The sequence below is a fragment of the Platichthys flesus genome, chromosome 5 (genome assembly GCF_949316205.1).
Source record: "Platichthys flesus chromosome 5, fPlaFle2.1, whole genome shotgun sequence".
Classification (NCBI taxonomy): Eukaryota; Metazoa; Chordata; class Actinopteri; order Pleuronectiformes; family Pleuronectidae; genus Platichthys; species Platichthys flesus.
Window position 1 is genome coordinate 14788849 of NC_084949.1, and position 13934 is coordinate 14802782.

General features: G+C 41.0%; 2 protein-coding genes across 7 annotated transcripts; both read right to left on the reverse strand.

Annotated features, from left to right (window-relative positions):
- Window positions 1–3110: 3110 nt before the first annotated feature.
- Window positions 3111–6994, reverse strand: rnaseh2a (ribonuclease H2, subunit A). Of its 6 annotated transcripts, XM_062388854.1 has the most exons (10): window positions 6890–6929; window positions 6467–6537; window positions 6022–6150; window positions 5859–5930; window positions 5506–5632; window positions 5118–5205; window positions 4444–4581; window positions 4037–4124; window positions 3706–3829; window positions 3111–3465 (listed from the first exon to the last, which is right to left on the reverse strand). In XM_062388854.1, exons 3-10 carry the CDS (start codon window positions 6146–6148, stop codon window positions 3303–3305), a joined length of 927 nt encoding a protein of 308 aa, XP_062244838.1. In that variant the 5' UTR covers window positions 6149–6150; window positions 6467–6537; window positions 6890–6929; the 3' UTR covers window positions 3111–3302. The 6 variants fall into 6 exon arrangements, with proteins under 6 accessions (XP_062244838.1, XP_062244837.1, XP_062244836.1 ...); XM_062388853.1 differs by lacking the exon at window positions 6467–6537 and having other exon boundaries at window positions 6022–6153; window positions 6890–6994; XM_062388852.1 differs by lacking the exon at window positions 6467–6537 and having other exon boundaries at window positions 6890–6955.
- Window positions 6995–7959: 965 nt separating this feature from the next.
- LOC133954453 (transcription factor Sox-10-like) lies at window positions 7960–12902 on the reverse strand. Its single transcript, XM_062388886.1, has 4 exons — window positions 12796–12902; window positions 11762–12415; window positions 11082–11350; window positions 7960–10932 (listed from the first exon to the last, which is right to left on the reverse strand). Exons 2-4 carry the CDS (start codon window positions 12202–12204, stop codon window positions 10157–10159), a joined length of 1488 nt encoding a protein of 495 aa, XP_062244870.1. The 5' UTR covers window positions 12205–12415; window positions 12796–12902; the 3' UTR covers window positions 7960–10156.
- Between the last annotated feature and the right edge of the window lie 1032 nt (window positions 12903–13934).

Here is a 13934-nt window from a genome sequence, read left to right on the forward strand (position 1 = left end):
TGGCAGGCAAACATCTACGCAGTAGGCAACTTTACAAATTGACAAAAAAATAATAACATATAACATAACCATGTGGTTGGTTATAGGTCTTCAAGTAATTCAATCTACACAATTGTCTAACTTAAACAATAAGAGTTAAAGTCTGTAATGACAAAGTCCTGTAGATAAGAACAGGAAACCGTGCTAGATTCACAGGATGTTCATGTAATTTCTTAATTGTATAACTGTCACCATCCTGTTTCTTAATCAGATGTTCTCTTCTTGCCTGTGGACCAGTCCTGATCATTAATTGATCCTCTTATCTCATCTAATGGCACGTGGACAGTATATGTTCAGAAAAATACTGAAGTCTTAACGTAACGTAACTCCTTCTAGCTGCCAAATATTAGTAGTCGTATGGTAGCATTTAGGACCTCACATTGCATGAAGCATGGGTATAGACTATCAGTCTTGTTTCCTCCACCATGGAGGTTATATTTCATCTGTATTTGCTTATTATTTAAATTGCACAAAGGACTGATTACCACAAAACTTGGCGATAGGATATGGTCTCTGTCAGGGTCGAACCCATTCAATTTGGATGCAAATCCAGATCAGGGCGTAGATCCAGCGTTTTTCAACATCTTTGATTTCCATGAATCTTGATGAAAAAAATCTGTCATATTTAGGGAACTGATATCAATGAGTGTGTAATTGGAATTTAAGGGAGGATATGGCCATGGTTGAAGTATGATCTCTACTAAGTGCCATAATAGTTATTTTTTGGTGTTAACAATATTGGTATATTAAAGCAGTGAACCATTTTTTCCCTTTGTGATGAAAACAAGAGAAAACTGCAGCATTTATTTTTGGTATTAAATGTAATGAATGAAATACCTTACCACATGTCGCACAGTGTAATCAATGTTTATGCCCCTTCCTAATGACTTTACACGTTTACAGGCCAAATATACTGACTGTGTGCAAGCTTCTATCCCATAAGCAACTCCATTCATTCACTATGGAGCAATGACAGTGCGATCTAATAGAATTACATGAGATAGTCTTATGGTGAAATAGATCGCCACCTTAGTCCTCTGCAGGCACCGACTAACTATTTTAATCCCATTGACGCAGTAGGAGACCAGGCTTGTTAAAGGGATTAGATTAGCAGCCAGGGGAGGTTATAAATGGACGTTAAGGTACGGATCAGAGGAGGACTCAGACAGGACATAACAAGTCCTACAGCTTGTTGGTGAGGACAGAGAGATCCAGATACCTAACGCAGAGGCTGTAGCATTCATACCAAGGACCCGACGCCTCACCCATCAAAATAGCTTTGAAAATTGTGTCTTCAGTTTTCTGCCATCCAAGCGTAAACCATAAGCATGAAGCCTATGGAGACTGCCTCCACAACCTTCGACAGAGAGACTTTCACCAGGAAAGCTGTGCGAGCACCCAGAGGAGCCTCGTCTCATTTTGTGGGGAGCTCGATCATAATCCTGTCCTCGTTCGCAGTCTCCAGTTTAGCTATGAACTTTGGAAAGCGGATCCAGGAGTCCAGACACAAACCCAGGGGGAACTAGCAACATTCAACAGATGGATATCCCATAATATCTTACTAGTTAACCTCCATCAAGACATCAAGTCATGTAGAATTTATTTTAATGATGATGTGATGGACACCCCTTCAAAGGTAAATGCCGTTTGTTTTTTCGTAGAATAATGTGATGTGGGTTGTACCATATGTGACGTTTCATGTGTGTCCAATTGTTAGTCTGGAGAAAAAACCTGGAGTCAGAAGAGGATGAAGCTCTCTTGGAATGAAGGAGAGATCAACAACAGAAGAACAACACTGCCTGCTGTGTTTTCTAAGAAGAGCATTTGGAAAACACCTTGGGATTGATCAATGCGACGCCAACTCACTCTCTTGGATTAAAACAGATTACAATTGTTGTTTAGATAGGGGAGGAAGATGCAGTAATACCATTACACCTTTGTCTTGTACTTCTATCAGTAGTCTCAACATGTAAATGATAGAAAAGAGAAATATGTAAGATCTTGAGACGTAGCTCAAAGTGTCTGTTATTGGAGGCTCACTGATGGGGATACTTGTCATTTATGGCCATATATATCAAAGGTGGTAGAACGAGTTGTTATATCAGTACATTAGAATAAAATCAAACCTTCTTTAAGAAAAGTCTCCTCAGTTTTCTTACAGTTGAATCTCTGAACTAAATTAATATCAACTGAAATACAACAATCAAAAAACATTGAATACCAAAGCAGCAGTTAGTGTGAAAACCTTACTCAGTTTTGATTTGACGCTATGGCAGGCTGTGGCCCCAATCCATAATAAACACAAGTTACAGTGTAAGTGCAGTAATTTAAGTAAAACCCTAACCCTGCCATTTATAAACAGAAATATCTCCAAGTTTGAAAACCATATTAGGTATTAATTCTGAACATGTTTTTGGTATACACAATGGGAAAAACTATAACATTTTAGAAACATAATAAAAACTTTTTGGAGTCATTAGCTGAGGACTTGTGTTTTTCTGTTCAAAGAAAAGGGAACTGGAAACATTTTAAATCAAATCTAGTTGGTGTTGAAACAGGTCGAGAAATTAACTCTTTAAACAGAAAATGAAGGATAATGTTAAGAGGGACTTTTGCTTTCTGTTTGAGAAGTTTACCTTGTTTGCCCTGCTAAAACAGTACGTTATGACAATTCCAGTATAGTATGCACGGTAAAGTATTAACATATAGTATGGATTTGGGACACGGCTTATTATTTCAGGGTCTGTGGAACAAGCTGTGTCGAGTCGTTTCCACTCTTCCAAACAGTTGTGGATATGGGCTTTTTTCACGCCATGTGACATGTTGGAACTTCAGCTGTGAAATAGGTCATGTAACCTTTGCACATGTCCGCCGCAAGCACTTGGTTGTGCTTATGATCTATATCGATACATGAAAGTCATGGTTGCTGCTTTATAACTGGTGTATTTTCTCAGGTTGCCACCAGAGGGCTGTATTGGCACTACAAAATTGAGCTTTCCAACAATGACTAGTTGCTTGTTTGGTATAATAGTGTAGAAATTTAAAACAAAGGCTCGTCAGAAGGAAAATCATGACTTTTACATGGTTTTATGTAGTAATAAAAATACAGACAGAACAAATAAAGATAGATTGTGATAACAAACAGGTGCCAGCAATGTTTCATCCCAGTCCATACACATCTGCAAAAAACTGTTTTGTTGTATATGAAGATCCCACAATGAGCTTGTGATTCCCTGTGTGTACAGGGATGTCCGCTAATGTCTTCAGAGTGTGCAGAGGCTTTTCAGTCTGCGCTCAGTGAGGAAGCGGTGTGTCTGGTGGGATGGATTTTGGTCTTTACCTCCAGCTGAAGCACTAAAGTAGGATAACATGGACTTGTTGTGCTGCCGCTCTGCTGCCTTCTCCCCGTCCTCCTCGTCATCATCCCTGAGGATAGTTTTAACAAAACAAGACTGATTTATACACTGTGGTTAGTGCTCGTCTCCTGAGGTCAAATGATTTGCACAGACATTAAGCGTGGAAATCAAACTGGTTGTGGTTTCTCATCTTAAACACATGGAAGCATTTTTTTATAGTCATGTGAAAAAAATTAAGTACTCTCCCTAAATCAGGCTGTCTTTACACATAATAAGGCGTTGGACAATATTAAGTCTGAAAGGCTTTTACCAGTGAACAGTCACTGCTTTGCTGTCCATCAGGGTTTGGGCCGTGCTCCAGCTAAATCGAACAAACTGAGGGTAACCAAACACTGGGTCCAGGCACTTCAGCAGCCACGCTTTAGTCTTGGGGTCTGGGAATGGTAGAAAGGTTGGGCTCAGTTACAGTTTAACCAAAAAAAGTTTCAACATGCATCAATAATTTTCTGATTGTTGTAGCCTTGCATAGATGGGTTATGAATGACCGAGTGGTAATAGATAAACACTCAAAGGCTGATTTCATTCAGTATATTATTTAACAATAAGTGTTTTTCAAGCATGGCTGTCATTACATCTGTTACCATTTGGGTATCCTGAGCCGTAATCTGTATCCACCTCTCCCATGTCCTCTGCAAAGTTCCAGCCTTTTACAACACGATCCCTGGCAACCTAAAGAAGATCACACAACATAGGTGAAGCCAGAGAACCAAATCTGACTAGATTTTGAGGTTTTCAGCAGCATCAATAGTACAAAATTAAGGCCACGGAAGTCCACACAGTCATTGTTACGATAATATTATTCGCTGTGCTCGTTATTTAATCTGCTCTCAGCTGAAAAAGGAAACTAAAAAAGTCCTTTGCATATATTTCCTAGAAATAATTAAATAAAATCTCGACTAATATCAGCCCTCCTTTCCTTTTCACTGTCTCCACCAGTGATACATCTATAACCTCACACATTTATGGCATCTTGATGATCATCACTAACCTTCGCACAGATACTTGCAGCACTGACAATGGGGAAGAGGGAGTCAGCTTTTGGCCGAACGGTCACCTCGATACCCGGGAACAGCTGGGAGAGTTTTGCCTCATATTTATCTGCTGGGCCGACTGTGTCCACAAAAACCTGCAGAACAGCACACAGAGAGAAGAAGGAACGATGAGAAAGAACAGACAGAGTGAAGAGAGAACGGAGAACACCAAGAGAACAACAGGAGTCAATTCACTGTAGGGTGAAGAGGAAAAACATAAAGCCTTTAAAGTGCAGGTAAAGTAGTTCACAACGTATAGTTTTTAACACACTTAAACACCTTATCTTTTCACAGAATAAACATTTTAAACCTGCAGAATTAAGTGACGTCACTCAAGAATTTGTGGCTTTGTCTTTATTTAAATGTATTAGAATATATTTACTGAGGATAATCATCAAGGCAGCCTGTTATAAGCACAGTGTTGAACATTGTTGAGTTGCATGCAAGGTGATTTATTGCATTTCAATGTCCCGAAATAAGATGCCGAAAGGTGCTCTATAGGGCAGGAAATGCATATGTTAAAACACAGGTTGTCCATATAAAAAACCCAAAGATATATTTGCCTACACTTCGCAACATTACAATTGAGATGCACACATTTAAATTGATTTTTTCTAAATCAGGTCTTTACCTCTTTGAGCTGTACTCCACTGTCCAAGGCAAACTGTACTAGACCAATCGCTGTATCATGTGACAGAGCATTCAGGTTGTATTTTGTCCTTGAAGCAAAAGCAAAGATCATGTTATCGAGTGAGACTTTTAGTGGAGATAATCCTTTATTAGTTACAGCAGCAAAGGGGAAAGCAAAAACAGACATCTATTAAAAAAAGAACAAAATACATAAACATACAATATAAAGATAAGGATATATCGAAAATAACAATAATAATAATCCTTACAATTTCAATAGGGCCTCCCAACGTTCAGTGCTCTGGCCCTAATTTTAGCACAGTAAAGAGGATTGGAAGTAGTAACTTGTGATACGTGTAACAGGTTTAAGTCTGTATGATACCACATACCTCTGTAACATGCTGGTAGAGATGGTGTTGGGGGAGAGAATCTGCACCGCCCAGCCCACATAACTTTTGGCCTCATCCAAGTTTTGGAAAAGTTTTTCTCTTTCTGCCTCTGATAGGGTCTTTGAATCTATCAAGGGAGATATACAACGCAATCATTTAAGCATACCACTGATATTTTATTTACCAATATGCCATGGAGTAAATAATGCAGTATTCAGTATGCAAATTGCATCTTCAATCTACAGTTGTTAACAAATACTGGTGAATGGTGAACAGGCTAAATTAAAGTAAAAACTTGAGTCCTTCAGTGCATCGTCCTTTTAAAATAACCAAATGCAGGGGAACGGGATTACCTGCCACTTTCGAGTCTTTCAGCTGCTGCTTTTTGGAAACGGGACAGAAACATATTCCATAAACCATGGGGCCTGTTTCACAAAAAAAACATAAAAAACATAAGTGTGTGCGCCACATGCCTCACATTGTGTAGTTGCTGCTACACAAAATGACTGAACGTACCCAGCACAGGCCCCCTGCCTGCCTCATCAATGCCCAGACAGCAGTCCTCTTTCTTGCAGACATCAGGGATTTGAGAAGCCAGCCGGCAGCTGACAGAGTTGTCTTTTTCAAAGGGGCCGAGATCCATGACTGCTGGGAGAGGAAACCAAAAGCTTTTGTAGATTAGAATAGAATATAAAGTATTTATTGCCGTTATCCAAAAGAAAGCAGTACCACGGAATTAGAGGTGTTACTTGGGAAATAAAGCGCAAATTATTGGGGGAATAAACTGGTTTACAATCCAGAAAAAGACACAAACCATGAAACACACAATCAATAAATGCCAGACAACTAGATATTACTTGCACAGATTTGATATTACACTTAAAATGAAGTGAATGCATATGTTATCATTTCGTAATATTGAAAGAGTAGAGTTTAGAGGTCTGATGGTAGAAGTCCTCACGTTCCCCTGATCATCTGTTGTTATTACTCTTAGTCACACACTGCGTCGGTGGATCTTCAACATGAAGGAGTCTGAGAACGCAACACGTAACAGTGTATTGACGTCTGAAGGCTTAAGTTTAAATCATGGTACTACTTCAAAACTCAGCAACACATTTACATTCAACTGTGGACAACTGACACAATACGTCGGTGGTGTTTACAACTCCCTGTCATGTAACTACACACATAACAGCCCATATCGTGTAGCTAGTCTCCCGTGTTGTCATGTTGTAGCTAAGTGCTGCAAACTGTCGATACGGCTCCAACTACAGAAACTGGCCCTTACTCCATCAGAACGCAGGTGTTACTGGTTTGAATGGTCAGATTAGCTTGTTCCAGGTTCATATTTAGGTCACACGCGTCCTGTTAAAGAAGAACTAACCCGTTTATTGGCGGAGTTACCGGAGACTCTCTGAAGCTTCGTGAGTTTGGCGCCGCAGGAAGAGCGTTTTCTTCGTTTGGTATAATCCTGAAAGGCGCTCTACCGCCACCACATGGTCTGGAGTCAGAGCTGGAACTACACAGCTCACCAGGCTCAGGTTTATTTGTCTTAAAAAAACATCTTGTCTTCTGTATTTACTTCATAATACTTCATCTAAATTATCATTACATATTAAGATCTTGAAAAATATTGAATTAAGGATGTGTACAGCCAGGAATATTAATTTACAGTATTAAAAGTAAAAGTACTCAGAGCAGTGACACCCACTTTTATATATTATTCTATCAACTCATTATTATTGATATCTACACAGCATTGGCCTGTTTTACTTGGTTGAGTAGGGTTCATTTAAAATTCTACTTTTAAACATTTTAATTTAGATTTGAGTTTTTCTTATTTTTTATTCATTATAAAAAGTGACATTTCAATAATTCATGGGTTTTTTGTAAACCAAAAAGTGAAAAACCTCAAAAGTATAAAAAAAAATTGTATGAAAAATGTGTTACTTCAAAGACAACTGCAAAAAAATACTCCATTACAATAAATACATAAATACTTCACCAGCAAAAAGTAAAAGCACTACAATGAAAAGTAGCTAGAATGAATAAACTTAGATGGTCTCACTATGGTGTATTATTATTAATATTGATGCATACATTTTATGAAATTGGCCTTTTTTTTATTAAGATATATCTTATTGAGTAAAAAGTACAATGTGTAGGAAGTGGAATAGTGCGTTTAATTAAAATTAAATGAAAATATTGCATTGCATTGTTGTTTTTTCTGCAATGTGTTACATATCAAATGGTCTAAACTGCAAATGGGGAAAGTAATTAGTTACAAACACATTACATGTTTATTATACAACAAAGAAGAGTGAATATCTAGAAATGTACTTCTGTGAAATCCATATCATCGTGTAGCCAAGATGGAGCTGAGACTAAAATCTGTTACAGGCTAATTCCTACAGATTTAATTTAACTAAACTTTTTTTCACTTATCCCAAATTTGTTTCTGAAAAATGTATTGATGTGTTTGTGGGTCACACACATAAATCGGTTCTGAATCGGTTCAGTTACTCTGAGAGCCTCAATATCTTCAATTTCTTATCTATTAACTCTGGACTGAATGTTGTTTTACAGTTTTTTCTTCCATCAATAATAATAATAATAATCTCCCTGCCCTGAAAATGGTTCCCTGTCTCTCCCACACCTCCTATTGTGAAACATATCAGTGCTTCAAGCATTATCTATGTTCTAGATCACCTTCAGAGACAATGACAGCACAATGAACTTGACATTTTGATTTCATATGCCCTCTGACTTGTGTTTAAACTATGGCTGAGTGTGGAGGCAGCCTCAGGTGGTGTGGAGAGGGCAGCGTGGAGGCAAAGTCGTGTACAAAAGTCTGAGTGTGTGTTGGTTACTGAGCTGAAATTGGCCTTGCCTCTGGCTCCTTACACCCACCCCTTCTCTCTCGTTCTGTCCCTCTGCCTCGCTGAATGGCTTTCTTTGTCTTCGTCAGTAACACGCAGTCCCCAGCCGATTAAATGTGGGGAATTAGTAGTCAATTTTAGCCTACAACACACAAACACACTAAACAGCTTAGCTTTGGTGGGGCTGTGATTGTGTTGTTATTACAGTTCACACGTCAGCAGCATGTTTTTACACTTCGCTGGCTACCTGCATCTTGTGTTATCTCCAAAAACCCAACACTGACGAAATAACAAGCTCAGACTGGATGTTTTCTCTTTTTTTTTTTATAAATAAATTGATTTAATAAATGACAACAATAATATTTCAACATTGCTTTTCTTGTAAGGAAGCAAAAAATACTCAAGGGAATGTATAGCAAACACTTTACAAAACTATCCAGAATTATACAAAATGGAAGAAGCAAAGGTGTGTCACATGATGCATGATTACTTACATAAAAATGATAACTACAATTGTAAGAGGGTCAGTATAAAATGATAAAAGTATGCATCACTTAATTAAAGGTGAAGCCTGTGGTAATGACCATTATTCACATTGCTGAAGAGGAAGAGGGCTGTTTGTGAGGAAGCAAACATGCATTTGGCCTACATGCAGCGCACAACGCTCGTACATGTGATTCTAATCCTTAAGTAGGTCCCAAAGCTGGCCAATTATCTCGAGAGGTTTGGCTGAGACTTATAGATTTTAACTCAGTTATTGAGTCAACCAGATGTGAATTAGCAAAAAAATGTTATAGGCACTTAGAAGCAATAATAATAATAATAATAATAATAATAAAGAGGCTGAAGTGGAGGCTTAACGTTCTGAAATTTTGAACAGCTTCAGTCAATCAGGTATCCGTGGTTGTACTCATCCTTTGCTACTGGCACAAAATTAATAGAATTGAGGTAAGTGTCCAAGACTGAGCATTAAGCTGGAATGCGTCTGTAAGAGCTCTCTTTCCCTCTCTTTTTCCTATGTTTTTCCCCTTAAATGCCTAATTGTTCAGTTCAGTGACGTCCATGTAAAGTAAGGACAGAGATGCAGTCTGTGCTATATCTACAAAGAGAGAGAAGGTTGCAACTATATCCTTTTCCGGCCACGTACAACAACAAAACACCAGGGAAACATTCTATTGGAACAAAGCATGCGTCTTTTTTTCTTCCCAAGGCAGTGGTGCAGATGTGTGAGTGTCATATCAAATCAGTCACAATAAAGTTACACCCTATAGGATATCAACAATGACAATATACTTACTACTCATATAAAATAACACATGAAACGTCAAACACATCCTTTAGTTTGGTTAATAAAATCTGATTACGTCAGTCTAAACCCAGCGTGTCCGGGTCAAATCAGAGTCACTCCACACTTTCTCAGTGTCTCTCTCACTCGTCTAAACTCTTGTATTCACACTTGCTGTACATCCCAACCTAGATATTCATGATGGCACACATTTGTTAAAAAGGTTTATTTATTTTTTGATTGGCTGTTGACCCATGACTCACACTGAACTAATGTGTGAGGCTTTTTTTGTATTTTTTATACGATGTAAGGCCGCGTGGATGCGTCTTGCATTATATTGGCTAAAAAAGTAAAAACCTCTAATATAACATCAATATGGCATGGACACACACGCAAACAGGCAATCACACACTCACATATTCACACACACAGTCACACAGATCCACTCACACGCTTCCCATATTTCCCTCTGCTCAGCTGGTCTCCCTCAAGGTCTTGTGAGTGTGGTGTAAACAGGCTGCTCCCAGTGTGTGGGGCTGTGGGAGGGGGCCACGCTGGAGGGGTCTCCTATGGTAGTGTACAGAGGCCTCTGTGTAGGGCCCATGTAGGAGAAGGCTGAATACAGCCCCGGGGCCTGGCTGGAGTGGGCATAGTACGCCCCTGGGGCCTGATGCTCTCCGTACTCAAACTGAGCCCTGGAGGCCAGCGAGGGGAAGGCGGAGCCGTAGTGGGGGAGGCTGAGCGGCGTGTAGGTAACATGGGTGCCCGAGGAGGGAGAGGACGAGGCCTCGGCATAGTGGCTCCCAGACACCGACTCGCTCTTGATCTGGGCCTTTGTGGGGTCGGAGGAAGACGGAGAGGCCTGGGGCTGCTGCTTGGAGAGCCAGGCTGAGTGCCCACTAGCGGCGGCCAAGGCGTAGGCATAAGACGAGGCCGAGGAGCCGGCTGCAGGGCCCCCGGTTCCACTCTGCGGGTGGCCGTTTGGAGGGAGGTACTGGTCAAACTCATTGACATCAAACGGCTCGATGTTGGACATCACCTCATGGCTGATCTCGCCAATATCCATGGTGCCAAAGTCGATGTGGGGTTTAGCTCCCGATGATGAGGGACCACCGGATGCACCTTCAGCTCCCACCCCGAGGGCTCCTCTGGACCCCCCTGATCCTCCTGCCGCTCCTGCTGCCCCATCCCTCTTGGCATCTGACAGTTTTCCAGACTGGAGCTCTGTCTTTGGGGTGGTGGGGGGCGTGGGTGGGCTATGACCTAAAGGGGAGAGAGGAGAGGGGACAACATGTTCCGGTGAACTTTGACATCAAGTTTTATATTGTGGCTTAAATTCTTTCACCATTCCTCTCTTGAACAAATGTCTCTTGAAAGTTCAGAACATAAATCTTGTGTGCAGAGCCACCTACCAGCAGGATGGTGGTGGTGATGGTGGTGGTGGTGCAGGTCACCCAGGGGAGAACCAGTGCCGCCATTGTGCTCCAGATGCAGGGTCTTGTAGTGAGACTGGGAGTGGCTGGCTTCCCCTTCCCCCTGACTATCAGACTCACCGGTCGTTAGTTTGCCGTTTTTGCGTCTCCGGGGCTGGTACTTGTACTCCGGGTAGTCCTTCTTGTGCTGTTTCCTCAGCCTCTCCGCCTCCTCGATGAATGGCCTCTTGTCGCTCTCGTTCAGCAGCCTGGGGGGAGAAAAAAAACAACAAGGACTGATTTAGTCTTATTGGCCTTCTGGGTTAATGGAAAAGTATTTTATTTGAATATGTCTAAAAACTGTGTAGCTATCAATCCTGTGCGTAATGGATGAATAGTGGGATGGTGAAGGACACTATGCATCTTTGCACAAGCTTTGAGTGCACATGTGTCAAATATTTTTAAGGACCACTAAATAAAGAACACCAGGAACCCCCACATTAAGATCACAATTTGCATTCTTTTACATTTAATTTCAATATATACATATTGAAGTGGGGTGCACATGTTTGAGTGTGACCCCTCAGCACACCCCTTCCTTGGCTTTACGCACAGGCTGCACAGGAAATGTGCCACTGTATGGCCACACTGTTCTAATGGGACAGCCTCTCTATACAGACCTCCACAGTTTGCCGAGGGTCTTGCTCAGCTCGGCGTTGTGCAGGTGGGGGTACTGATCCGCCAGTTTCCTCCTTGCCGCCTGCGCCCACACCATGAAGGCGTTCATGGGCCTCTTGACGTGGGGCTTTGCTTTGTTCCCGTTGTTTACGCGCACCGGCATGGGCACAAGTGTCCAGTCATATCCGTCCAGCACCTGACTCACTGCCTCCCTGATACCGATCGGGAAGCGATCGTCCTCTTCCTCCGACTTGCCCCTGGATGTGCCTCCGTCGTCTTCGCTGCCGTCCGCACCGCAGAGCGCGGCGAGCTGCTGCGGCGGCACGGCCAGAGGTGAGCCCGGGCCCGGCGGCGCTCCAGGTTGAGTCGGTGACAGTGAGTGACCGTCGTCTGACGCCCCGGGACTCAGCTCCGCCTCGGACAGGCTGTGCTCCTCGCCCGACATTTTGATTTTTTATTTATTTACAGCTAATGACAATACAAGCCTTGAACGTTAAATAATATTTAAGAGGGGAACTCAATATTTTTCGATATTTGGAGTCTACGGCGATCCAGTTATTGCTGACTCTCGTCAGGCAAAGTCATACTGCTGCGTAAAAGTGTCCAAATCCTCTCCACCGTCGGCTGTAAATCCTTCACAGCGAAAACAGTTACACCTATAAATAAAATGCAATGTCAGAGAAATAGCTTTCGTGAACACCACGAGTTATTATAATTTTAGCTTTGTTATGAATGTATGACCTCGGTTAATTCTATGGTAAACACGTTGAGAGTTTTAACGGACAAAATACGACATGGGCAGCCCCTCTAACCAACAATAATAATAAAAGTAATAATAATAATAATAATAGTGATAATAAGGATAATAAGGATAATAAGGATAATTATAACAATTCCAGAACAGCTTCCAGAAAATTCGCCCAATTCTTCTTATAGAAAAATAGAAGAAATCAGCCGCCATATAAACACTGATATGAAATATTCCCTTTTATCAGAGAATTTTTTGATTTTCAGGGGGAAAAATTAGATAACTTACCAATTTAGATGTCCAGTGGTTCAACATGGGAGTGTGTGGCCGACTGTGAAGCCGATGAATGGCTGCTCTGTGTGGCAACAGCGGAGCTTAAAGAGCGCCTTGTGAGAAGGACCGGGAGAAAAAAAAAGTGATTGAAAGTGGAAAACATTCCCAGAGAGGCAGCATTCCAACACACCGTCAGCCCCGCCCAGCACCGCGACACGCAGCGCCGCCATTGGCCCGCTAATTATCCCCGCAGCTCTCCGATTGGACAGCACGCGGACACGCTGGCTAATGCCCGTCCCGTCCGTCATTGCGACATATCCAGCAGAGAAGAGGTGAGATTTTACCATCGGAGTGGTTTTAAATGAGTCCACAGTGCGTCCATTTAGAGGCAGGACAGGGCCAGGTCTGTTGGACGTGTTGACATGTTATATCAAACAAATAAACAATCAGGAGGAGAGTTGTTGCCTCATGTGGTCACGTTACTATAAAAAATTTAAAAAAAAATCTGTTGGATTCAGGAAATAAAGCTCGCACGTTTTAGTTACGCTCTTTGTCTATTAAAGATCTAATAAAACCAAATATTGTATTAGACCTTGACTTATAAAAGCAAAAGAGACAAGTCAAGCAGATTAATGCTTTTGAAAGAAGAACATAGAGCATGAGTTATAGGCCTGATGGGCTGGATTCAGGCCAGTGATCAATAATGGTGTTCAATTTATACAAATACTAAATTAATATTGATGAAGCCATTATCTGCCGTTTCCATTCAGCCATGTTGCCATGAAATAATCACTCAAAGCAACTAAATCTTTCAAAAAGCCCCAAAAAATCTTCTCACTACCCACTAAGCTCTGGTCTGCTAAAATAATGCTAAATTTGAATTCATTGTATGTTTTTTCTATTTATTTGTTTCATTTATTTCAGGTCCTTATAGGGCTTTACGTCCTATTTGAGAACTCAATGTGCATGTGTTTTTCACTTAGTGACAGAATTGATTTATCAATAATTAATCCCATAATCTGACAAAGCTGTTTATTTATTGAAAAAAAACAACAACAAAAAAATTTGGCAAGACACTTAAAATTCAAGATGGAGACTAAAAGATGAACTGTTAAGGGTGGAGTGGCTCCTTCAGACCAAACTCATGTACAAGT

What these genes read in the sequence shown, in the direction of transcription:
- rnaseh2a (XM_062388853.1), bottom strand. Translation starts at nt 6,148, where the DNA reads ATGGATCTCGGCCCCTTTGAAAAAGACAACTCTGTCAGCTGCCGGCTG. An exon ending in GAAAGACTCGAAAGTGGCAG is followed by an intron (nt 5,633 to 5,858) that starts GTAATCCCGTTC and finishes CTCCCTTGATAG; the next exon opens with ATTCAAAGACCCTATCAGAG. An exon ending in GTGGAGTACAGCTCAAAGAG is followed by an intron (nt 4,582 to 5,117) that starts GTAAAGACCTGA and finishes GCTGTTCTGCAG; the next exon opens with GTTTTTGTGGACACAGTCGG.
- LOC133954453 (XM_062388886.1), bottom strand. Translation starts at nt 12,204, where the DNA reads ATGTCGGGCGAGGAGCACAGCCTGTCCGAGGCGGAGCTGAGTCCCGGG. An exon ending in ACCCTCGGCAAACTGTGGAG is followed by an intron (nt 11,351 to 11,761) that starts GTCTGTATAGAG and finishes TTCTCCCCCCAG; the next exon opens with GCTGCTGAACGAGAGCGACA. An exon ending in TCACCACCACCATCCTGCTG is followed by an intron (nt 10,933 to 11,081) that starts GTAGGTGGCTCT and finishes TCTCCCCTTTAG; the next exon opens with GTCATAGCCCACCCACGCCC.